The following is a 26,032-nucleotide window of genomic DNA, read 5'->3' on the forward strand; positions in this document are numbered from 1 at the left end:
GAGTGAGAGAGGCCCCTGAGAGCGAGAGAGGGGCCCCTATACATCCAGATCTGTGGAGAGATAGAGGGGCCCCTGAGAGTGAGAGAGGCCCCTGAGAGAGAGAAAGGGGCCCTCACACATTCAGATCTATGGGGAGAGAGAGAGGGGCCCCTGAGAGTGAGAGAGGCCCCTGAGAGAGAGGGGCCCCCACACAGCCAGATCTGTGGAGAGAGAGGGGCCCCTGAGAGTGAGAGAGGCCCCTGAGAGAGAGAGAGGGGCCCCCACACATCCAGATCTGTGGAGGTAAGAGAGAGGGGCCCCTGAGAGAGAGATAGAGAGGGGCCCCCACACATCCAGATCTGTGGAGAGAGAGAGGGGCCCCTGAAACAGAGAGAGGGGCCCCCACACATCCAGATTTGTGGAGAGAGAGAGAGAGGGGCCCCTGAGAGAGAGAGAGGCCCCTGAGAGAGAGAGAGGAGCCCCCACACATCCAGATCTGTGGAGAGAGAAAGAGGGGCCCCTGAAAGAGAGAGAGGGGCCCCCACACATCCAGATCTGTGGAGAGAGTGAGAGAGGCCTCTGAGAGAGGGGCCCCCACACATCCAGATCTGTGGAGAGAGAGAGAGGGGCCCCTGGTCCTGGTCTTACCCTGAAGGACAGCTCCAGGTTCTCTCCTCCCCAGATGTCCATCCCGGGGTCGTACTGTCCCAACTCGTTAAAATAACTGCGATCCATCGCGAAGAGACCTCCAGCCATCGTGGGGGACCTAAAGGAGACAAGAGACATAAGACCAGAGACATAAGACCAGAGACTAAAGACCAGAGACTAAGGACCAGAGACATAAGACCAGAGACCAAAGACCAGAGACATAAGACCAGAGACATAAGACCAGAGACTAAAGACCAGAGACTAAGGACCAGAGACATAAGACCAGAGACCAAAGACCAGAGACATAAGACCAGAGACATAAGACCAGAGACTAAAGACCAGAGACTAAAGACCAGAGACTAAAGACCAGAGACCTAAAGACCAGAAACATAAGACCAGAGACATAAGACCAGAGACCAAAGACCAGAGACATAAGACCAGAGACCAAAGACAAGAGACTAAAGACCAGAGACTAAAGACCAGAGACATAAGACCAGAGACATAAGACCAGAGACCAAAGACCAGAGACTAAAGACCAGAGACATAAGACCAGAGACCAAAGACCAGAGACTAAAGACCAGAGACCAAAGACCAGAGACTAAAGACAAGAGACATAAGACCAAAGACATAAGACCAGTGACATAAGACCAGAGACCTAAACACCAGAGACTAAAGACAAGAGACATAAGACCAAAGACATAAGACCAGTGACATAAGACCAGAGACATAAGACCAGAGACTAAAGACCAGAGACTAAAGACCAGAGACATAAGACCAGAGACTAAAGACCAGAGACTAAAGACCAGAGACCTAAAGACCAGAAACATAAGACCAGAGACTAAAGACCAGAGACTAAAGACCAGAGACATAAGACCAGAGACTAAAGACCAGAGACTAAAGACCAGAGACCTAAAGACCAGAAACATAAGACCAGAGACATAAGACCAGAGACCAAAGACCAGAGACATAAGACCAGAGACTAAAGACCAGAGACCAAAGACAAGAGACTAAAGACCAGAGACTAAAGACCAGAGACATAAGACCAGAGACATAAGACCAGAGACCAAAGACCAGAGACTAAAGACCAGAGACATAAGACCAGAGACCAGAGACTAAAGACCAGAGACCAAAGACCAGAGACTAAAGACAAGAGACATAAGACCAAAGACATAAGACCAGTGACATAAGACCAGAGACCTAAACACCAGAGACTAAAGACAAGAGACATAAGACCAAAGACATAAGACCAGTGACATAAGACCAGAGACATAAGACCAGAGACTAAAGACCAGAGACTAAAGACCAGAGACCTAAAGACCAGAAACATAAGACCAGAGACATAAGACCAGAGACCAAAGACCAGAGACATAAGACCAGAGACATAAGACCAGAGACTAAGGACCAGAAACATAAGACCAGAGACCAAAGATCAGAGACTAAAGACCAGAGACTAAAGACCAGAGACATAAGACCAGAGACTAAAGACCAGAGACTAAGGACCAGAGACATAAGACCAGAGACATAAGACCAGAGACTAAAGACCAGAGACTAAAGACCAGAGACCTAAAGACCAGAAACATAAGACCAGAGACATAAGACCAGAGACCAAAGACCAGAGACATAAGACCAGAGACTAAAGACCAGAGACATAAGACCAGAGACCAAAGACCAGAGACTAAAGACCAGAGACCAAAGACAAGAGACTAAAGAACAGAGACTAAAGACCAGAGACATAAGACCAGAGACATAAGACCAGAGACCAAAGACCAGAGACTAAAGACCAGAGACCTAAACACCAGAGACTAAAGACAAGAGACATAAGACCAGAGACATAAGATCAGAGACATAAGACCAGAGACATAAGACCAGAGACTAAAGACCAGAGACCTAAAGACCAGAAACATAAGACCAGAGACATAAGACCAGAGACCAAAGACCAGAGACATAAGACCAGAGACTAAAGACCAGAGACATAAGACCAGAGACTAAAGACCAGAGACCAAAGACAAGAGACTAAAGACCAGAGACTAAAGACCAGAGACATAAGACCAGAGACATAAGACCAGAGACCAAAGACCAGAGACTAAAGACCAGAGACCTAAACACCAGAGACTAAAGACAAGAGACATAAGACCAAAGACATAAGACCAGAGACATAAGACCAGAGACTAAAGACCAGAGACCTAAAGACCAGAAACATAAGACCAGAGATATAAGACCAGAGACCAAAGACCAGAGACATAAGACCAGAGACTAAAGACCAGAGACCTAAACACCAGAGACTAAAGACAAGATACATAAGACCAAAGACATAAGACCAGTGACATAAGACCAGAGACATAAGACCAGAGACCAAAGACCAGAGACTAAAGACCAGAGACCTAAAGACCAGAAACATAAGACCAGAGACCAAAAGACCAGAGACATAAGACCAGAGACATAAGACCAGAGACTAAAGACCAGAGACATAAGACCAGAGACTAAAGACCAGAGACATAAGACCAGAGACTAAAGACCAGAGACCAAAGACCAGAGACTAAAGACCAGAGACCTAAACACCAGAGACTAAAGACAAGAGACATAAGACCAGAGACATAAGACCAGAGACATAAGACCAGAGACTAAAGACCAGAGACATAAGACCAGAGAGACATAAGACCAGAGAGACATAAGACAAGAGACTAAAGACCAGAGACATAAGACCAGAGACATAAGACCAGAGACATAAGACCAGAGACTAAGGACCAGAGACATAAGACCAGAGACATAAGACCAGAGACATAAGACCAGAGACATAAGACCAGAGACTAAGGACCAGAGACATAAGACCAGAGACATAAGACCAGAGACATAAGACCAGAGACATAAGACCAGAGACTAAGGACCAGAGACATAAGACCAGAGACATAAGACCAGAGACATAAGACCAAAGGAGTGGGAGGAGGAGTAGTAATAGTAGTAGTAATAGTAGTACTTGTTGTACTAGTAGTACTAGTAGTATTTGCAGTGAAAGTATCAGCAGTACTTGTACCTGATGGGTTTGGTGGTCCCATCGGGGCCCCCCAGCTCTCTCGGGGGCACAGGGTCCCATCTGAAGTGGAGGCCCCAGTTGAATCCTCCTCTGACGATGGGCGAGGCCGAGTACTTGAGCGTGTCGGCTGAGATGATGTCTATGACTGGACACACCACCGTCCGGCGATCTTTACTGACCAGGGACAAGAGCGGCTCCAACCAGAGGACGTTCACCTCACAGTGAGAGTCCAGGAAGACCAGGACCTGACCTGAGACACACACAGGGTCAAGGGTCAGGAGGGAGGACCAGGACCTGACCTGAGACACACACAGGGTCAAGGGTCAGGAGGGAGGACCAGGACCTGACCTGAGACACACACAGGGTCAAGGGTCAGGAGGGAGGACCAGGACCTGACCTGAGGCACACACACAGGGTCAAGGGTCAGGAGGGAGGACCAGGACTTGACCTGAGACACACACAGGGTCAAGGGTCAGGAGGGAGGACCAGGACCTGACCTGAGGCGTGGCTCGCTCCGATCATCCGTCCTCGGATCAAACCCTCGCGCTGCCCGTTCCTCACCAGCTTCACTTTGTCCTTAAGCTCCAGAATGTTCTGCTCCAGCGCCGCCTGCAGGTCGTCTGAGGAACAACAAGAGAGTATCTCAGAATTATCTTATCTCAGAAGTATCGTGTCTGCAGGTCGTCTGAGGAACAACAAGAGAGTATCTCAGAATTATCTTATCTCCGAAGTATCGTGTCTGCAGGTCGTCTGAGGAACGACAAGAGACTATCTCAGAATTATCTTATCTCAGAAGTATTGTGTCTGCAGGTCGTCTGAGGAACGACAAGAGAGTATCTCAGAATTATCTTATCTCAGAAGTATCATGCAATCAGGTCGTCTGAGGAACAACAAGAGACTATCTCAGGATTATCTTATCTCAGAAGTATCATGCATGCAGGTCGTCTGAGGAACAACAAGAGACTATCTCAGAATTATCTTATCTCAGAAGTATTGTATCTGCAGGTCGTCTGAGGAACGACAAGAGAGTATCTCAGAATTATCTTATCTCAGAAGTGTCGTGTCTGCAGGTCGTCTGAGGAACGACGAGAGTATCTCAGAATTATCTTATCTCAGAAGTATCGTGTCTGCAGATCGTCTGAGGAACGACAAGAGAGTATCTCAGAATTATCTTATCTCAGAAGTATCGTGCCTGCAGGTCGTCTGAGGAACGACAAGAGAGTATCTCAGAATTATCTTATCTCAGAAGTATCGTGTCTGCAGGTCGTCTGAGGAACAAGAGAGTATCTCAGAAGTATCGGGCCTGCAGGTCGTCTGAGGAACAACAAGAGAGTATCTCAGAATTATCTTATCTCAGAAGTATCGGGCCTGCAGGTCGTCTGAGGAACGACAAGAGAGTATCTCAGAATTATCTTATCACAGAAGTATCGTGCCTGCAGGTCGTCTGAGGAACGACAAGAGAGTATCTCAGAATTATCTTATCTCAGAAGTATCGTGTCTGCAGGTCGTCTGAGGAACGACAAGAGAGTATCTCAGAATTATTTTATCACAGAAGTATCGTGCCTGCAGGTCGTCTGAGGAACAACAAGAGAGTATCTCAGAATTATCTTATCTCAGAAGTATCATGCCTAAAGGTCGTCTGAGGAACAACAAGAGAGTATCTCAGAATTATCTTATCACAGAAGTATCGTGCCTGCAGGTCGTCTGAGGAACAACAAGAGAGTATCTCAGAATTCTTATCTCAGAAGTATCATGCCTAAAGGTCGTCTGAGGAACAACAAGAGACTATCTCAGAATTATCTTATCTCAGAAGTATCGTGTCTGCAGGTCATCTGAGGAACAACAAGAGAGTATCTCAGAATTATCTTATCTCAGAAGTGTCGTGTCTGCAGGTCGTCTGAGGAGCAAGAGAGTATCTCAGAAGTATCGGGCCTGCAGGTCGTCTGAGGAACGACAAGAGAGTATCTCAGAATGATTTTATCTCAGATTTATCGGGCCTGCAGGTCGTCTGAGGAACAACAAGAGAGTATCTCAGAATTATCGTGCCTGCAGGTCGTCTTAGGAACAACAAGAGAGTATCTCAGAATTTTCTTCTCTCAGAAGTATCGGGCCTGCAGGTCGTCTGATGAACAAGAGAGTATCTCAGAATTAGCTAATCTCAGAAGTATCGTGTCTGAAGGTCGTATCTCAGAAGTATCGTGTCTGAAGGTCGTATCTCAGAAGTTTCGTGTCTGAAGGTCGTATCTCAGAAGTATCGTATCTCAGAAGTATCGTGTCTGAAGGTCGTATCTCAGAAGTATCGTGTCTGAATGTCGTATCTCAGAAGTATCGTGTCTGAAGGTCGTATCTCAGAAGTATCCTATCTCAGAAGTATCGTGTCTGAAGGTCGTATCTCAGAAGTATCATGTCTGAATGTCGTATCTCAGAAGTATCGTGTCTGAATGTCGTATCTCAGAAGTATCGTGTCTGAAGGTCGTATCTCAGAAGTATCGTATCTCAGAAGTATCGTGTCTGAAGGTCGTATCTCAGAAGTATCGTGTCTGAATGTCGTATCTCAGAAGTATCGTGTCTGAAGGTCGTATCTCAGAAGTATAAGTGTCTGAAGGTCGTATCTCAGAAGTATCGTATCTCAGAATTATCGTGTCTGAAGGTCGTATCTTACAGGAGCTACAGGAGCTGATGCACCACAGAGGAGGAGAAGGTCTTCAGGAGCGGCCCTGTCAGGAGTGGCCCTGTCAGGAGCGGCCCTGTCAGGAGCGGCCCTGTCAGGAGTGGCCCTGTCAGGAGCGACTGTCAGGAGCGACCCTGTCAGGAGCGGCCCTGTCAGGAGCGGCCCTCTCCCTTTAAAAGACCTGAGTCTCCTCAGGAGGTGGAGCCGACTCTGGCTCTTCCTGTTCAGTCTGTGTTATGAGTCCAGTTTGTGGTTCAGATGAACACCAGGTCCTTGTATGAGTCACTCTCTCAATGTCCCGTCCCTGGATGTTCACTGGTGAGGGGGGCGTGGCCTGTCCTGTCCCTGGATGTTCACTGGTGAGGGGGGCGTGGCCTGTCCCGTCCCTGGATGTTCACTGGTGAGGGGGGCGTGGCCTGTCCCGTCCCTGGATGTTCACTGGTGAGGGGGCGTGGCCTGTCCCGTCCCTGGATGTTCACTGGTGAGGGGGGCGTGGCCTGTCCCGTCCCTGGATGTTCACTGGTGAGGGGGGCGTGGCCTGTCCCGTCCCTGGATGTTCTCTGGTGAGGGGGGCGTGGCCTGTCCCGTCCCTGGATGTTCACTGGTGAGGGGGGCGTGGCCTGTCCCGTCCCTGGATGTTCACTGGTGAGGGGGGCGTGGCCTGTCCCGTCCCTGGATGTTCACTGGTGAGGGGGGCGTGGCCTGTCCCGTCCCTGGATGTTCCCTGGTGAGGGGGGCGTGGCCTGTCTCGTCCCTGGATGTTCACTGGTGGGGGGGGCGTGGCCTGTCCCGTCCCTGGATGTTCACTGGTGGGGGGGCGTGGCCTGTCTCGTCCCTGGATGTTCTCTGGTGAGGGGGGCGTGGCCTGTCTCGTCCCTGGATGTTCACTGGTGAGGGGGGCGTGGCCTGTCCCGTCCCTGGATGTTCACTGGTGAGGGGGGCGTGGCCTGTCCCGTCCCTGGATGTTCACTGGTGAGGGGGGCGTGGCCTGTCCCGTCCCTGGATGTTCACTGGTGAGGGGGGCGTGGCCTGTCCCGTCCCTGGATGTTCACTGGTGAGGGGGGCGTGGCCTGTCCCGTCCCTGGATGTTCACTGGTGGGGGGGGCGTGGCCTGTCTCGTCCCTGGATGTTCTCTGGTGAGGGGGGCGTGGCCTGTCTCGTCCCTGGATGTTAACTCGTGAGGGGGGCGTGGCCTGTCCCGTCCCTGGATGTTCACTGGTGAGGGGGGCGTGGCCTGTCCCGTCCCTGGATGTTCACTGGTGAGGGGGGCGTGGCCTGTCCCGTCCCTGGATGTTCACTGGTGGGGGGGGGGCGTGGCCTGTCTCGTCCCTGGATGTTCTCTGGTGAGGGGGGCGTGGCCTGTCTCGTCCCTGGATGTTCACTGGTGAGGGGGGCGTGGCCTGTCCCGTCCCTGGATGTTCACTGGTGAGGGGGGCGTGGCCTTCCCCGTCCCTGGATGTTCACTGGTGAGGGGGGCGTGGCCTGTCCCGTCCCTGGATGTTCCCTGGTGAGGGGGGCGTGGCCTGTCCCGTCCCTGGATGTTCACTGGTGAGGGGGGCGTGGCCTGTCCCGTCCCTGGATGTTCACTGGTGAGGGGGGCGTGGCCTCTCCTTGGTCTTCTGCGTTGATGAGGAGGAGGTTCCACAAAGTCCTGCTCCAGTCCTCTGTCCTCTGTCCTCTGTCCTCCACATCATCGTCTGTGATGAGTCCCATGATGGCAGAGTGGTCAGAGAACTTCTGCAGGACACAACTGTCCATGTCTGAGGTCTGCAGTGTAGAGGGTGAAGAGAAAGGGCGCGAGGACAGTGCCCTGGGGCCCCCACACTGCAGGTCCCCCACACTGCAGGTCCCCCACACTGCAGGTCCCTCACACTGCAGGTCCCTCACACTGCAGGTCCCCCACACTGCAGGTCCCTCACACTGCAGGTCCTCCACACTGCAGGTCCTCCACACTGCAGGTCCCCCACACTGCAGGTCCCTCACACTGCAGGTCCCTCACACTGCAGGTCCCTCACACTGCAGGTCCCTCACACTGCAGGTCCCACACTGCAGGTCTGAGTGTCAGACACACAGTTCCGGGCTCTCACAAACTGGGGTTGGTCTGTGAGGTCGTCCAGGATCCACTCTGCAGGTCGTACTCCACACCAGCCGTCTCCAGCTTGTCCCTCAGGAGCTGATGGTGTTGAAGGCGCTGGAGAGATCGAAGAACAGGATCCTCACAGAGCTGCCAGGCTTTTCCAGGTGAGAGAGAGAGCAGTGCAGCAGGAGATGACGGCGTCCTCCACTCCAATGTCAGGACGTATACAAACTGCAGCGGGTCCATGGCTGAGCTCACGGTGGAGCGGAGGTGGTCCAGGACCAGCTCCAGTGTCTTCATCAGGACGTGAGAGCCACTGGCCTGAAGCTGTTGAGGTCTTTGGGGCGCGGTGTCTTAGGCACAGGTACCAGACAGGAGGTCTTCAGACCTGTGGTACCAGACAGGAGGTCTTCAGACCTGTGGTACCAGACAGGAGGTCTTCAGACCTGTGGTACCAGACAGGAGGTCTTCAGACCTGTGGTACCAGACAGGAGGTCTTCCAGACCTGTGGTACCAGCCTCAGCTTCAGACTCATGTTGAAGACATGCTCCATAACTCCACACAGTTCATCTGCAGGACTTAAGGAGCCTTGGGTTGATGCCTGAGGTCCTGCTCCTTCCTCACTTTAATCCTCTTCAGCTCACTCCTCACCTGTGCTGCTGTGACAGTCAGTGGATGGCAGGGGGACTGTGTGCTGGGGGGACGGGTGAGTCCAGGGGGACTGTTTGCTGGGGGGACGGGTGAGTCCAGGGGGACTGTGTGCTGGGGGGACAGGTGAGTCCAGGGGGACTGTGTGCTGGGGGGACGGGTGAGTCCAGGGGGACTGTGTGCTGGGCGGACGGGTGAGTCCAGGGGGACTGTGTGCTGGGGGGACAGGTGAGTCCAGGCGAAGTGGGGAGCTGATGGTCCGGGGCGGAGAAGTGAAGAGGAACAGATGCAGGGCATTGTCCAGCTGTGGAAGAGGGAGCATGCAGCTGTGCAGGGGGAGGAGTCTGTGCAGGGGGAGGGGTCTGTGCAGGGGGAGGGGTCTGTGCAGGGGGAGGGGTCTGTGCAGGGGGAGGAGTCTGTGCAGGGGGAGGGGTCTGTGCAAGAAGTGAGTATTTAAATCGTTCACCCACTGAAGATCCCCCTCTGTCTGGACAGGGGGGACTTTGAAGCCCGAGATGGTTTTCAGGCTCCTCCACAAAGGTTCTGGACAAATTGATTCTCACACATTGAAACCAGAAGATTTGAGCTTTTTAGATTAGATTAGGTTAGATTAGATTCCACTTTATTGTCATTGCACCACAGGTACTAAGACAGAGCAATGCAGTTAGCATCAACCAGAAGTTAAGGTGCAGAGTATGTAAAGTGAATCAGTGAATAAATACAGAATGTACAGTAGGGGGCAGTATGGGGTATGAGCAGTATGAGTAGTTCAGTGCAAGGTTCAGTGGCGGGGGGGCAGAGGGGGGTTTGAGTGGTAGTCCACAGTCTGTGTGTCTGTGTGTCTCTGTGTGTGTGTGTGTGTGTGTGTCTGTGTGTGTGTGTGTGTGTGTGTGTGTGTGTGTGTGTGTCTGTGTGTGTGTGTGTGTGTGTGTGTGTCTGTGTGTGTGTGTGTGTGTGTGTGTGTGTGTGTCTGTGTGTGTGTGTGTGTGTGTGTGTGTGTGTGTCTGTGTGTGTGTGTGTGTGTGTCTGTGTGTGTGTGTGTGTCTGTGTGTGTGTGTGTGTGTGTGTCTGTGTGTGTGTGTGTGTGTGTGTCTGTGTGTGTGTGTGTGTGTGTGTGTGTGTGTGTCTGTGTGTGTGTGTGTGTGTGTGTGTGTGTGTGTGTGTGTGTGTGTCTGTGTGTGTGTGTGTGTGTGTCTGTGTGTGTGTGTGTGTCTGTGTGTGTGTGTCTGTGTGTGTGTCTGTGTGTGTGTCTGTGTGTGTGTGTGTGTGTGTGTCTGTGTGTGTGTGTCTGTGTGTGTGTGTGTCTGTGTGTGTGTGTGTGTGTGTGTGTCTGTGTGTGTGTGTCTGTGTGTGTGTGTGTGTGTGTGTCTGTGTGTGTGTGTGTGTGTGTGTGTGTCTGTGTGTGTGTGTGTGTGTGTGTGTGTGTGTGTGTGTCTGTGTGTGTGTGTGTGTGTGTGTGTGTGTGTGTCTGTGTGTGTGTGTGTGTGTGTCTGTGTGTGTGTGTGTGTCTGTGTGTGTGTGTGTGTGTGTGTCTGTGTGTGTGTGTGTGTGTGTGTGTGTCTGTGTGTGTGTGTGTGTGTGTGTGTGTGTGTCTGTGTGTGTGTGTGTGTGTGTGTGTGTGTGTGTGTCTGTGTGTGTGTGTGTGTGTGTCTGTGTGTGTGTGTGTGTCTGTGTGTGTGTGTCTGTGTGTGTGTCTGTGTGTGTGTCTGTGTGTGTGTGTGTGTGTGTGTCTGTGTGTGTGTGTCTGTGTGTGTGTGTGTCTGTGTGTGTGTGTGTGTGTGTGTCTGTGTGTGTGTGTCTGTGTGTGTGTCTGTGTGTGTGTGTGTGTGTGTCTGTGTGTGTGTGTCTGTGTGTGTGTGTCTGTGTGTGTGTCTGTGTGTGTGTGTGTGTGTCTGTGTGTGTGTGTCTGTGTGTGTGTCTGTGTGTGTGTGTGTGTGTGTGTGTCTGTGTGTGTGTCTGTGTGTGTGTCTGTGTGTGTGTGTGTGTGTGTGTCTGTGTGTGTGTGTCTGCTGTGACCCTGTAGCGCCCCCTGGAGGAGGCGAGTCTGTGACTATGCTGCTCTTGCGCTGGACTCCATGGACGATGCTGAGGAACTCGTCTCGTTGGCGCTTCCTTCTTATTCACACTTTGTGAGTGAAACTGAGGTGGACTCAACATATCGAGCATTGATTTCAGCTCTTTTAGCTTAACGAGAAATAAAGTACTTTATCATTACAGGCAGGCAGCGTGCAGCGGACTCATTTTGTCACAAAGATACTCTTTGAGGGAAAACATCTTTCTCCTCACGTCAAATGAAGGTGAACAGCTGTAAGGTCTTCTGTGTCCATACAATCTTTTGTCTCATGCAGCTTAAACCAGCTGCATGAGCTTAAACCAGCTGCATGAGACTAGGAAATTACTTTCAGATGGAAGTCAAACAGTTCAAAATGAAAGTTCTGACCTCTGCAGAGCCGATGAGGGAACATCAAAGAGCTTCTAAAGTCCTTCTCCGAGCAGCACAATCGGATCTGTGCAGAGCTTAGCTTTAGCTTTAGCTTGTTTGCTGTTGGCAGGGGGTGATAAAGGACACTTCAAATCAACAGAACTATGAATTTCCTCTTCAGAGCTCGGGTTAGGGAAATCTGCTTTTTCTTTTACATCTCAGATAAAAACTCAATATTTAGACCTTTATATTTGTTCAGAGCCTACCCTCCCCAGACGCCTCCTACAGACTAGAGCGAAGAACCCAAACCTAGCTCGCTGTGGTCGTCAACAAGGATGATCTCGTGCAGCAGAACGTCAGGCGTTCGGTCCAAAACGCTGTGGACGGTCCTGAGCAAAGCCGAGAGGGCTTCGTTAAAGAAACAGATGATCACCGACGCCACGGGCAACGAGCGAGGAAACGTTTGAAGAGAACACCTGAAAGAGAGAGAGAGAGAAGGTAACGAGCGAGGAAACGTTTGAAGAGAACACCTGAAAGAGAGAGAGAGAGAAGGTAACGAGCGAGGAAACGTTTGAAGAGAACACCTGAAAGAGAGAGAGAGAGAAGGTAACGAGCGAGGAAACTTCTGAAGAGAACACCTGAAAGAGAGAGAGAGAGAAGGTAACGAGCGAGGAAACGTTTGAAGAGAACACCTGAAAGAGAGAGAGAGAGAAGGTAACGAGCGAGGAAACTTCTGAAGAGAACACCTGAAAGAGAGAGAGAGAGAAGGTAACGAGCGAGGAAACTTCTGAAGAGAACACCTGAAAGAGAGAGAGAGAGAAGGCAACGAGCGAGGAAACGTTTGAAGAGAACACCTGAAAGAGAGAGAGAGAGAAGGCAACGAGCGAGGAAACGTTTGAAGAGAACACCTGAAAGAGAGAGAGAGAGAAGGTAACGAGCGAGGAAACTTCTGAAGAGAACACCTGAAAGAGAGAGAGAGAGAAGGTAACGAGCGAGGAAACTTCTGAAGAGAACACCTGAAAGAGAGAGAGAGAGAAGGCAACGAGCGAGGAAACGTTTGAAGAGAACACCTGAAAGAGAGAGAGAAGGCAACGAGCGAGGAAACGTTTGAAGAGAACACCTGAAAGAGAGAGAGAGAGAAGGTAACGAGCGAGGAAACTTCTGAAGAGAACACCTGAAAGAGAGAGAGAGAGAAGGTAACGAGCGAGGAAACTTCTGAAGAGAACACCTGAAAGAGAGAGAGAGAGAAGGCAACGAGCGAGGAAACGTTTGAAGAGAACACCTGAAAGAGAGAGAGAGAGAAGGCAACGAGCGAGGAAACGTTTGAAGAGAACACCTGAAAGAGAGAGAGAGAGAAGGTAACGAGCGAGGAAATTTCTGAAGAGAACACCTGAAAGAGAGAGAGAAAGAAGGCAACGAGTGAGGAAACGTCTGAAGAGAACACCTGAAAGAGAGAGAGAGAAGGTAACGAGCGAGGAAACGTCTGAAGAGAACGCCTGAAAGAGAGAGAGAAGGCAACGAGCGAGGAAACGTCTGAAGAGAACGCCTGAAAGAGAGAGAGAAGGTAACGAGCGAGGAAACGTCTGAAGAGAACACCTGAAAGAGAGAGAGAGAAGGTAACGAGCAAGGGAACGTCTGAGGGGAACACCTGAAAGAGAGAGAAGGTAACGAGCGAGGAAACGTCTGAAGAGAACGCCTGAAAGAGAGAGAGAGAGAAGGTAACGAGCGAGGAAACGTCTGAAGAGAATACCTGAAAGAGAGAGAGAAGGTAACGAGCGAGGAAACGTCTGAAGAGAACACCTGAAAGAGAGAGAGAGAAGGTAACGAGCAAGGGAACGTCTGAAGAGAACGCCTGAAAAAGAGAGAGAGAGAGAAGGCAACGAGCGAGGAAACGTCTGAAGAGAACACCTGAAAGAGAGAGAGAGAGAAGGTAACGAGCGAGGAAACGTTTGAAGAGAACGCCTGAAAGAGAGAGAGAAGTAACGAGTGAGGAAACGTCTGAAGAGAACACCTGAAAGAGAGAGAGAAGGTAACGAGCGAGGAAACGTCTGAAGAGAACGCCTGAAAGAGAGAGAGAAGTAACGAGTGAGGAAACGTCTGAAGAGAACACCTGAAAGAGAGAGAGAAGGTAACGAGCGAGGAAACGTCTGAAGAGAACGCCTGAAAGAGAGAGAGAAGGCAACGAGCGAGGAAACGTCTGAAGAGAACGCCTGAAAGAGAGAGAGAAGGTAACGAGCGAGGAAACGTCTGAAGAGAACGCCTGAAAGAGAGAGAGAAGGTAACGAGCGAGGAAACGTCTGAAGAGAACACCTGAAAGAGAGAGAGAGAAGGTAACGAGCGAGGAAACGTCTGAAGAGAACACCTGAAAGAGAGAGAGAGAGAAGGCAACGAGCGAGGAAACGTCTGAAGAGAACACCTGAAAGAGAGAGAGAGAGAAGGCAACGAGCGAGGAAACGTCTGAAGAGAACACCTGAAAGAGAGAGAAGGTAACGAGGCGTTAGTGTCTGTGTCATACTCACTGTGGCCCCCTGGTGTCTGGCACAGGGCGGTGCGGGCCCAGCCTGTTGGAGATCAGGACGTTGAAGGCGTGTCTATGGTAACCGCTGTCTCTCACTTCCTGGTCGCGCTCGTTAAAGATCATCCCTGAAGAAGAACGACAGAGTTAAGACACTGAACAGCTGTAAGGTCTTCTGCGTATAGACTTATGGTCCATTAGTGGGACAGAAGTACGGCCCGTGACTCTGGCTCAGGGACATGTCTCCTGAAAGTCTCTTGGAGGAATGTTTGGCTATAAGTGCAACCATGGCAACCATGGCAACCATGAGAAACAACACCCACCAAGGAGAGGACACGGCCCACATGAGAGGACACGCCCCACATGAGAGGAGACACGCCCCCACATGAGAGGACACGCCCCACATGGGAGGAGACACGCCCCACATGAGAGGAGACACGCCCCCACATTAGAGGACACGGCCCACATGAGAGGACACGCCCCACATGAGAGGAGACACGCCCCCACATGAGAGGACACGCCCCACATGAGAGGAGACACGCCCCCACATTAGAGGACACGGCCCACATGAGAGGACACGCCCCCACATGAGAGGACACGCCCCGACATGAGAGGACACGGCCCACATGAGAGGACACGCCCCACATGAGAGGAAACGCCCCCACATGGAGGACACGCCCCCACATGGAGGACACGCCCCCACATGAGGAAACGCCCCCACATGAGAGGACACGCCCCACATGGAGGACACGCCCCCACATGGAGGACACGCCCCCACATGAGGAAACGCCCCCACATGAGAGGACACGCCCCACATGAGAGGACACGCCCCACATGAGGACACGCCCCCAAATGAGAGGAGACACGCCCCCACATGAGAGGACACACGCCCCCACATGAGAGGTCAAACACGCCCCCACATGAGAGGACACGCCCCCATATGAGAGGACACACGCCCCCAGATGAGAGGTCAAACACGCCCCCATATGAGAGGACACGCCCCCATATGAGAGGACACACGCCCCCACATGAGAGGACACACGCCCCCACATGAGAGGACACGCCCCCACATGAGAGGTCAAACACGCCCCCATATGAGAGGACACACGCCCCCACATGAGAGGACACACGCCCCCACATGAGAGGACACGCCCCCCACATGAGAGGTCAAACACGCCCCCACATGAGAGGACACGCCCCCACATGAGAGGACACACGCCCCCACATGAGAGGACACACGCCCCCACATGAGAGGACACACGCCCCCACATGAGAGGACACGCCCCCACATGAGAGGTCAAACACGCCCCCATATGAGAGGTAAAACACGCCCCCACATGAGAGGACACGCCCCCACATGAGAGGACACACGCCCCCACATGAGAGGACACGCCCCCACATGAGAGGACACGCCCCCACATGAGAGGTCAAACACGCCCCCATATGAGAGGACACACGCCCCCACATGAGAGGACACACGCCCCCACATGAGAGGACACGCCCCCCACATGAGAGGACAAACACGCCCCCACATGAGAGGACACGCCCCCATATGAGAGGACACACACCCCCACATGAGAGGACACACGCCCCCACATGAGAGGACACGCCCCCACATGAGAGGACACGCCCCCACATGAGAGGACAAACACGCCCCCACATGAGAGGACACGCCCCCATATGAGAGGTAAAACACGCCCCCACATGAGAGGACACGCCCCCACATGAGAGGAGACGCCCCCACATGAGAGGTCAAACACGCCCCCACATGAGAGGACACGCCCCCACATGAGAGGTCAAACACGCCCCCACATGAGAGGACAAACGCCCCCACATGAGGACACGCCCCCAAATGAGGACACGTCCCCACATGAGAGGACAAACGCCCCCACATGAGGACACGCCCCCAAATGAGGACACGTCCCCATATGAGAGGACACACGCCCCCACATGAGGACACGCCCCCAAATGAGAGGACACGTCCCCACATGAGAGGACACGCCCCCACATGAGAGGACACGCCCCCACATGAGAGGACACGCCCCCACATGAGAGGACACGCCCCCACATGGGAGGACACACGCCCCAACATGGGAGGACACACGCCCCCACATGAGAGGACACGCCCCCACATGGAGGACACGCCCCCACTTGGAGGACACGACCCCACCTGAGAGGACACACGCCCCACATGAGAGGACACACGCCCCAACATGAGAGGACACGCCCCATATGAGAGGACACGCCCCCACATGAGAGGACACGCCCCACATAAGACACGCCCCCACATGAGGAAACGCCCCCACATGAGGACACGCCCCCACATGAGAGGAGACACGCCCCCACATGAGAGGAGACACGCCCCCACATGAGAGGACACGCCCCTACATGAGAGGACACGCCCCCACATGAGGACACGCCCCCAAATGAGAGGACACGCCCCTACATGAGAGGACACGCCCCTACATGAGGACACGCCCCCAAATGAGAGGACACGCCCCTACATGAGGAAACAACCCACATGAGAGGACACGCCCCCAAATGAGAGGACACGCCCCCAAATGAGAGGACACACGCCCCCACATGAGAGGACACGCCCCCACATGAGAGGACACGCCCCCACATGAGAGAAGACACGCCCCACATGAGAGGACACGCCCCCACATGAGAGGACACGCCCCCACATGAGGACACACCCCCATATGAGAAGACACGCCCCACATGAGAAGACACGCCCCACATGAGAGGACACGCCCCTACATGAGAGGACACGCCCCTACATGAGAGGACACGCCCCTACATGAGAGGACACGCCCCCACATGGAGGACACGCCCCCACATGGAGGACACCCCCACATGGGAGGACACGCCCCCACATGGGAGGACACGCCCCCACATGAGGACACACCCCCATATGAGAAGACACGCCCCACATGAGAAGACACGCCCCACATGAGAGGACACGCCCCTACATGAGAGGACACGCCCCCACATGGAGGACACGCCCCCACATGGAGGACACGCCCCCACATGAGAGGACACGCCCCCATATGAGAGGAGACACGCCCCCCACATGAGAGGAAACGCCCCACATGAGAGGACACGCCCCCACATGAGAGGACACGCCCCCACATGAGAGGACACGCCCCCACATGAGAGGACACGCCCCCATATGAGAGGAGACACGCCCCCCACATGAGAGGAAACGCCCCACATGAGGACACGCCCCCAAATGAGAGGAGAAACGCCCCCACATGAGAGCACACGCCCCCACATGAGAGGACACGCCCCCACATGAGAGGACACGCCCCCACATGAGAGGACACGCCCCACATGAGAGGACACGCCCCACATGAGAGGACACGCCCCCACATGAGGAAACGCCCCCACATGAGAGGACACGCCCCACATGAGAGGACACGCCCCCACATGAGAGGACACGCCCCACATGAGAGGACACGCCCCACATGAGAGGACACGCCCCCACATGAGAGGTGACACGCCGCCACATGAGAGGAGACACGCCCCCACATGAGAGGACACGCCCCCACATGAGGACACGCCCCCAAATGAGAGGAGACACGCCCCCAAATGAGAGGAGACACGCCCCCAAATGAGAGGAGACACGCCCCCAAATGAGAGGAGACACGCCCCCACATGAGAGGAGACACGCCCCCACATGAGAGGACACACGCCCCCACATGAGAGGACACACGCCCCCACATGAGAGGACACGCCCCCACATGAGAGGACACGCCCCACATGAGAGGACACGCCCCCACATGAGGAAACGCCCCCACATGAGAGGACACGCCCCACATGAGAGGACACGCCCCCACATGAGGAAACGCCCCCACATGAGAGGACACGCCCCACATGAGAGGACACGCCCCCACATGAGAGGACACGCCCCACATGAGAGGACACGCCCCACATGAGAGGACACGCCCCCACATGAGAGGTGACACGCCGCCACATGAGAGGAGACACGCCCCCACATGAGAGGACACGCCCCCACATGAGGACACGCCCCCAAATGAGAGGAGACACGCCCCCAAATGAGAGGAGACACGCCCCCAAATGAGAGGAGACACGCCCCCAAATGAGAGGAGACACGCCCCCACATGAGAGGAGACACGCCCCCACATGAGAGGACACACGCCCCCACATGAGAGGACACACGCCCCCACATGAGAGGTCAAACACGCCCCCACATGAGAGGACACGCCCCCATATGAGAAGACACACGCCCCCACATGAGAGGACACACGCCCCCACATGAGAGGTCAAACACGCCCCCACATGAGAGGACACGCCCCCATATGAGAAGACACACGCCCCCACATGAGAGGTCAAACACGCCCCCACATGAGAGGACACGCCCCCACATGAGAGGACACGCCCCCACATGAGGACACGCCCCCACATGAGAGGACACGCCCCCACATGAGAGGACACGCCCCCACATGAGAGGACACGCCCCCACATGAGAGGTCAAACACGCCCCCACATGAGAGGACACACGCCCCCACATGAGAGGACACGCCCCCACATGAGAGGTCAAACACGCCCCCACATGAGAGGACACGCCCCCACATGAGAGGACACGCCCCATATGAGAGGACACGTCCCCATATGAGAGGACACACGCCCCCACATGAGGACACACGCCCCCACATGGGAGGACACGTGCCCTCATATGAGAAGACACGCCCCTACATGAGAGGACACGCCCCCAAATGAGAGGACACGCCCCCACATGGGAGGACACGTGCCCTCATATGAGAAGACACGCCCCTACATGAGAGGACACGCCCCCAAATGAGAGGACACGCCCCCACATGGGAGGACACACGCCCCCACATGAGAGGACACGCCCCCACATGAGAGGACACGCCCCCACATGGGAGGACACACGCCCCCACATGAGAGGACACGCCCCCACATGGAGGACACGCCCCCACTTGGAGGACACGCCCCAACATGAGAAGACACGCCCCCACATGAGAGGACACGCGCCCCCATATGAGAGGACACGCCCCCACAAGAGAGGACACGCCCCCACAAGAGAGGACACGCCCCCAAGTGAGAGGACACGCCCCCACATAGGAGGACACACGCCCCCACATGAGAGGACACGCCCCCACATGAGAGGACACACGCCCCCACATGAGAGGACACGCCCCCACATGAGAGGACACACGCCCCCACATGAGGACACGCCCCCACATGGGAGGACACGCCCCCACATGAGAGGACACGCCCCCACATGGGAGGACACGCCCCACATGAGAGGACATGCCCCCACATGGGAGGACACGCCCCCACATGGGAAGACACGCCCCACATGAGAGGACACGCCCCCACATGGGAGGACACGCCCCCACATGAGAGGACACGCCCCCACATGGGAGGACAAGCCCCCACATGGGAGGACACGCCCCCACATGAGAGGACACGCCCCCACATGAGAGGACACGCCCCCACATGAGAGGACACGCCCCCACATGGGAGGACACGCCCCCACATGGGAGGACACGCCCCCACATGAGAGGACACGCTCCCACATGGGAGGACACGCCCCCACATGAGAGGACACGCCCCCACATGGGAGGACACGCCCCCACATGAGAGGACACGCCCCCACATGGGAGGACACGCCCCCACATGAGAGGACACGCCCCCACATGAGAGGACACGCCCCCACATGGGAGGACACGCCCCCACATGAGAGGACACGCCCCCACATGGGAGGACACGCCCCCACATGAGAGGACACGCCCCCACATGAGAGGACACGCCCCCACATGGGAGGACACGCCCCCACATGAGAGGTAACACCTAAACATCACTGAAGAGGCTGATCCTAATTGCCAATGGATAAAAGCCGGTCTGAAGGACAGAAGCTCTGATCATGGCCCCTGAACACCAGACAAGACCCAAGGTGTAGACTGTGCAAAGGGGCCCCTGAGACAAGACCCAAAGTGTAGGCTGTGCAAAGGGGCCCCCGAGACAAGACCCAAAGTGTAGGCTGTGCAAAGGGGCCCCCGAGACAAGACCCAAGGTGTAGGCTGTGCAAAGGGGCCCCCGAGACAAGACCCAAGGTGTAGGCTGTGCAAAGGGGCCCCCGAGACAAGACCCAAGGTGTAGGCTGTGCAAAGGGGCCCCCGAGACAAGACCCAAGGTGTAGGCTGTGCAAAGGGGCCCCTGAGACAAGACCCAAGGTGTAGGCTGTGCAAAGGGGGCCCTGAGACAAGATCCAAGGTGTAGGCTGTGCAAAAAAGGGCCCGGGACAAGACCCAAGGTGTAGACTGTGCAAAGGGGCCCCTGAGACAAGACCTAAGGTTAGAACAGTGTTAGAACAGGTTACAGAGAGAAAAGGGACTGTTCTGTGTCTCTTTGTTTACGTCCCAATACTAACCCATTTCTGGAGACAACTCTGCGTCTTGATTGGCCGGTGCAGCCCGATGGCCCGCCCCCCTCCGATCCAGGATGCCACTGATTGGCTGAGAGGCGCGGCTGTGGGAGGAGCCCAGGTGGAAGTAGAGGAGCAGGAGGAGGGACCATGTGACGGAGGTGAGCAGACACCCATAACAGAAGTATCTGAGCGTCACCGACATGTTACCGACAGGTGCGCCGACAGGAGCGCCGCATATCCACAACAACCTGCGACAGGAGCTCTGCACCTGCGACAGGAGCTCTGCACCTGCGACAGGAGCTCTGCACCTGCGACAGGAGCGCTACACCTGCGACCGGAGCGCTGCAGATGGCCCAAAAACCTGCATGTAAATGAATAATTATATATATATATATATATATATATATATATATATATATATATAAATAAATATATATATGTTATGGTACTTTCAAACACATATTCATGGTAAACTGCAGTTATTGTATAACTGCAGTTATTGTATAACTGCAGTTATTGTATAACTGCAGTTATACAATAACTACAGGGTGAATACGGCTCTAGACGATACGCTCCATGTATCGCACAGATCGTATCGTGAGGTTCTTGACGATACGCTCCATGTATCGCACAGATCGTATCGTGAGGCTCTAGTTGATACGCTCCATGTATCGCACAGATCGTATCGTGAGGCTCTAGACAATACGCTCCATGTATCGCACGGATCGTATCGTATCGTGAGGCTCTAGACGATACGCTCCATGTATCGCACAGATCGTATCGTGAGGCTCTAGACGATACGCTCCATGTATCGCACAGATCGTATTGTGAGGTTCTAGACGATACGCTCCATGTATCGCACAGATCGTATCGTGAGGCTCTAGACGATACGCTCCATGTATCGCACAGATCGTATTGTGAGGTTCTAGACGATACGCTCCATGTATCGCACAGATCGTATCGTGAGGCTCTAGACGATACGCTCCATGTATCGCACAGATCGTATCGTGAGGTTCTAGACGATACGCTCCATGTATCGCACAGATCGTATCGTGAGGTTCTTGACGATACGCTCCATGTATCGCACAGATCGTATCGTGAGGCTCTAGTTGATACGCTCCATGTATCGCACAGATCGTATCGTGAGGCTCTAGACAATACGCTCCATGTATCGCACGGATCGTATCGTATCGTGAGGCTCTAGACGATACGCTCCATGTATCGCACAGATCGTATCGTGAGGCTCTAGACGATACGCTCCATGTATCGCACAGATCGTATTGTGAGGTTCTAGACGATACGCTCCATGTATCGCACAGATCGTATCGTGAGGCTCTAGACGATACGCTCCATGTATCGCACAGATCGTATTGTGAGGTTCTAGACGATACGCTCCATGTATCGCACAGATCGTATCGTGAGGCTCTAGTTGATACGCTCCATGTATCGCACAGATCGTATCGTGAGGCTCTAGACGATACGCTCCATGTATCGCACAGATCGTATCGTGAGGTTCTAGACGATACGCTCCATGTATCGCACAGATCGTATCGTGAGGTTCTAGACGATACGCTCCATGTATCGCACAGATCGTATCATGAGGTTCTAGACGATACGCTCCATGTATCGCACAGATCGTATCATGAGGCTCTAGACGATACGCTCCATGTATCGCACAGATCGTATCGTGAGGCTCTAGACGATACGCTCCATGTATCGCACAGATCGTATCGTGAGGCTCTAGACGATACGCTCCATGTATCGCACAGATCGTATCGTGAGGTTCTAGACGATACGCTCCATGTATCGCACAGATCGTATCGTGAGGTTCTAGACGATACGCTCCATGTATCGCACAGATCGTATCATGAGGTTCTAGACGATACGCTCCATGTATCGCACAGATCGTATCGTGAGGCTCTAGACGATACGCTCCATGTATCGCACAGATCGTATCGTGAGGCTCTAGACGATACGCTCCATGTATCGCACAGATCGTATCGTGAGGCTCTAGACGATACGCTCCATGTATCGCACAGATCGTATCGTGAGGTTCTAGACGATACGCTCCATGTATCGCACAGATCGTATCATGAGGTTCTAGACGATACGCTCCATGTATCGCACAGATCGTATCGTGAGGTTCTAGACGATACGCTCCATGTATCGCACAGATCGTATCATGAGGCTCTAGACGATACACTCCATGTATCGCACAGATCGTATCATGAGGCTCTAGACGATACGCTCCATGTATCGCACAGATCGTATCGTGAGGCTCTAGACGATACGCTCCATGTATCGCACAGATCGTATCGTGAGGTTCTAGACGATACGCTCCATGTATCGCACAGATCGTATCATGAGGCTCTAGACGATACGCTCCATGTATCGCACAGATCGTATCGTGAGGTTCATCTAAGATTGAATTATTCATCATGAAGTTGAGCTCCTTTTTCTTGCCGTGTCGTCCACAGAAGCTCAGGTGACGGGCGTCTTTACACGATTCAACTTTCACAGGGAAATGCAGAAAGGTTTAAAGTTTAAAGTTTACGATCTTCTCTGGTCCAAATGTCCTGCAGTAAAACTCATCACATGATATTTTACTGCACTTTTATGTCTTTTCCTGTTACTGTGTAAATATGAGATTGTTTTAGAGTTTCAAAGTTCCACATCATCAACATTAAGACTTTTGAAACACATTTGAACCAAATCAAAGCTTCTGGAGATCAAAATATGACGTCTTATTTGACACATTTGTCGCACTTTTCTAATAATAATTTTTAAAAAACACTGGTTTTGTGATGAGGTTAAACTCAAACACACATGACTACTGTTCTGAAGGTGCCGCGGACACATTTGGACACATTTGGACACATTTGCTCTGTTTTTAGGGTTGGCATTCGAGCCGAATTCATCTTTATGAAAAGAACAATAATGGCACTTACAAAAATATGATCTGAAAACAGGCGTGTCTTTGTGACGTCACGGTTTGTTTTGAATAAACGGTTTTATGAACGGACATTTGTCTTCCGAGGCAAACCCGTAAACAACGAGCGGAATTAAGGGAAATATTTATTCTATCCGACAGCGGGAGACAGCGGGAGACAGCGGGAGACAGCGAGAGACAGCGGGAGACAGCGAGAGACAGCGGGAGACAGCGGGAGACAGCGAGAGACAGCGGGAGACAGCGAGAGACAGCGGGAGACAGCGAGAGACAGCGAGAGACAGCGGGAGACAGCGGGAGACAGCGGGAGACAGCGAGAGACAGCGGGAGACAGCGGGAGACAGCGAGAGACAGCGAGAGACAGCGGGAGACAGCGGGAGACAGCGAGAGACAGCGGGAGACAGCGGGAGACAGCGGGAGACAGCGAGAGACAGCGGGAGACAGCGAGAGACAGCGGGAGACAGCGGGAGACAGCGGGAGACAGCGAGAGACAGCGGGAGACAGCGGGAGACAGCGGGAGACAGCGAGAGACAGCGGGAGACAGCGAGAGACAGCGGGAGACAGCGAGAGACAGCGAGAGACAGCGAGAGACAGCGGGAGACAGCGAGAGACAGCGGGAGACAGCGAGAGACAGCGGGAGACAGCGGGAGACAGCGGGAGACAGCGGGAGACAGCGAGAGACAGCGGGAGACAGCGGGAGACAGCGAGAGACCGGGGTTTGGACAGGGGACAGCGGGGTTTGGACAGGGGACAGTGGGGTTTGGACAGCAGGATTTGGAGCTGTTACTCACGGTTCCGGTGCCGGAGGTCGGATCAGGTCCAGAACACGTCCATCCGGGATCCACAAGTCCGCACGGGCACGTGACAGGGGGGTTTGCAGCGCAGTCACGTGACTCCCGCGTCATTGGATTCTCAAAGTGCATGCCGCGGTCCTCCAGGGGGCGTGGTTCTCCTGCTCTCACATTCTGAGCTCACGTGAGCCTGAGGCTTCTAGGTCACATATGTCCCACTGAGTCAGAGGTCAGAGGTCACTCACATGTCATCTGAGGCTTCAGTTGTTTTGTGACAAGTTCAATGCGTCTGTGCTGAGTGTAGTACCAGGTAAAACCAGCAGGAGGAGTCTGTGCTGAGTGTAGTACCAGGTAAAACCAGCAGGAGGAGTCTGTGCTGAGTGTAGTACCAGGTAAAACCAGCAGGAGGAGTCTGTGCTGAGTGTAGTACCAGGTAAAACCAGCAGGAGGAGTCTGTGCTGAGTGTAGTACCAGGTAAAACCAGCAGGAGGAGTCTGTGCTGAGTGTAGTACCAGGTAAAACCAGCAGGAGGAGTCTGTGCTGAGTGTAGTACCAGGTAAAACCAGCAGGAGGAGTGTGTGCTGAGTGTAGTACCAGGTAAAACCAGCAGGAGGAGTCTGTGCTGAGTGTAGTACCAGGTAAAACCAGCAGGAGTCTGTGCTGAGTGTAGTACCAGGTAAAACCAGCAGGAGGAGTCTGTGCTGAGTGTAGTACCAGGTAAAACCAGCAGGAGGAGTCTGTGCTGAGTGTAGTACCAGGTAAAACCAGCAGGAGGAGTCTGTGCTGAGTGTAGTACCAGGTAAAACCAGCAGGAGGAGTCTGTGCTGAGTGTAGTACCAGGTAAAACCAGCAGGAGGAGTGTGTGCTGAGTGTAGTACCAGGTAAAACCAGCAGGAGGAGTCTGTGCTGAGTGTAGTACCAGGTAAAACCAGCAGGAGTCTGTGCTGAGTGTAGTACCAGGTAAAACCAGCAGGAGGAGTCTGTGCTGAGTGTAGTACCAGGTAAAACCAGCAGGAGGAGTCTGTGCTGAGTGTAGTACCAGGTAAAACCAGCAGGAGGAGTCTGTGCTGAGTGTAGTACCAGGTAAAACCAGCAGGAGGAGTCTGTGCTGAGTGTAGTACCAGGTAAAACCAGCAGGAGGAGTGTGTGCTGAGTGTAGTACCAGGTAAAACCAGCAGGAGGAGTCTGTGCTGAGTGTAGTACCAGGTAAAACCAGCAGGAGGAGTCTGTGCTGAGTGTAGTACCAGGTAAAACCAGCAGGAGGAGTCTGTGCTGAGTGTAGTACCAGGTAAAACCAGCAGGAGGAGTCTGTGCTGAGTGTAGTACCAGGTAAAACCAGCAGGAGGAGTGTGTGCTGAGTGTAGTACCAGGTAAAACCAGCAGGAGGAGTCTGTGCTGAGTGTAGTACCAGGTAAAACCAGCAGGAGGAGTCTGTGCTGAGTGTAGTACCAGGTAAAACCAGCAGGAGGAGTCTGTGCTGAGTGTAGTACCAGGTAAAACCAGCAGGAGGAGTCTGTGCTGAGTGTAGTACCAGGTAAAACCAGCAGGAGGAGTCTGTGCTGAGTGTAGTACCAGGTAAAACCAGCAGGAGGAGTCTGTGCTGAGTGTAGTACCAGGTAAAACCAGCAGGAGGAGTGTGTGCTGAGTGTAGTACCAGGTAAAACCAGCAGGAGGAGTCTGTGCTGAGTGTAGTACCAGGTAAAACCAGCAGGAGTCTGTGCTGAGTGTAGTACCAGGTAAAACCAGCAGGAGGAGTCTGTGCTGAGTGTAGTACCAGGTAAAACCAGCAGGAGGAGTCTGTGCTGAGTGTAGTACCAGGTAAAACCAGCAGGAGGAGTCTGTGCTGAGTGTAGTACCAGGTAAAACCAGCAGGAGGAGTCTGTGC

At 53.5% G+C, this 26,032-nt stretch overlaps 1 protein-coding gene across 1 annotated transcript; it reads right to left on the reverse strand.

The window, feature by feature from the left end:
* Positions 1-579: 579 nt before the first annotated feature.
* galnt11 (UDP-N-acetyl-alpha-D-galactosamine:polypeptide N-acetylgalactosaminyltransferase 11 (GalNAc-T11)) lies at positions 580-24,220 on the reverse strand (the record flags this gene model as incomplete). Its single annotated transcript, XM_072451281.1, has 7 exons — positions 24,148-24,220; positions 20,413-20,770; positions 13,996-14,119; positions 11,786-11,952; positions 4,151-4,278; positions 3,659-3,903; positions 580-745 (listed from the first exon to the last, which is right to left on the reverse strand). Coding segments are annotated over exons 2-7 (1,029 nt in total), but the record flags the coding sequence as incomplete, so codon positions are not given.
* Between the last annotated feature and the right edge of the window lie 1,812 nt (positions 24,221-26,032).

The sequence above is a fragment of the Eucyclogobius newberryi genome, unplaced genomic scaffold (assembly GCF_026437365.1).
Source record: "Eucyclogobius newberryi isolate DKJ021-1_F unplaced genomic scaffold, fEucNew1.0.hap1 SCAF_18, whole genome shotgun sequence".
NCBI lineage: Eukaryota > Metazoa > Chordata > Actinopteri > Gobiiformes > Gobiidae > Eucyclogobius > Eucyclogobius newberryi.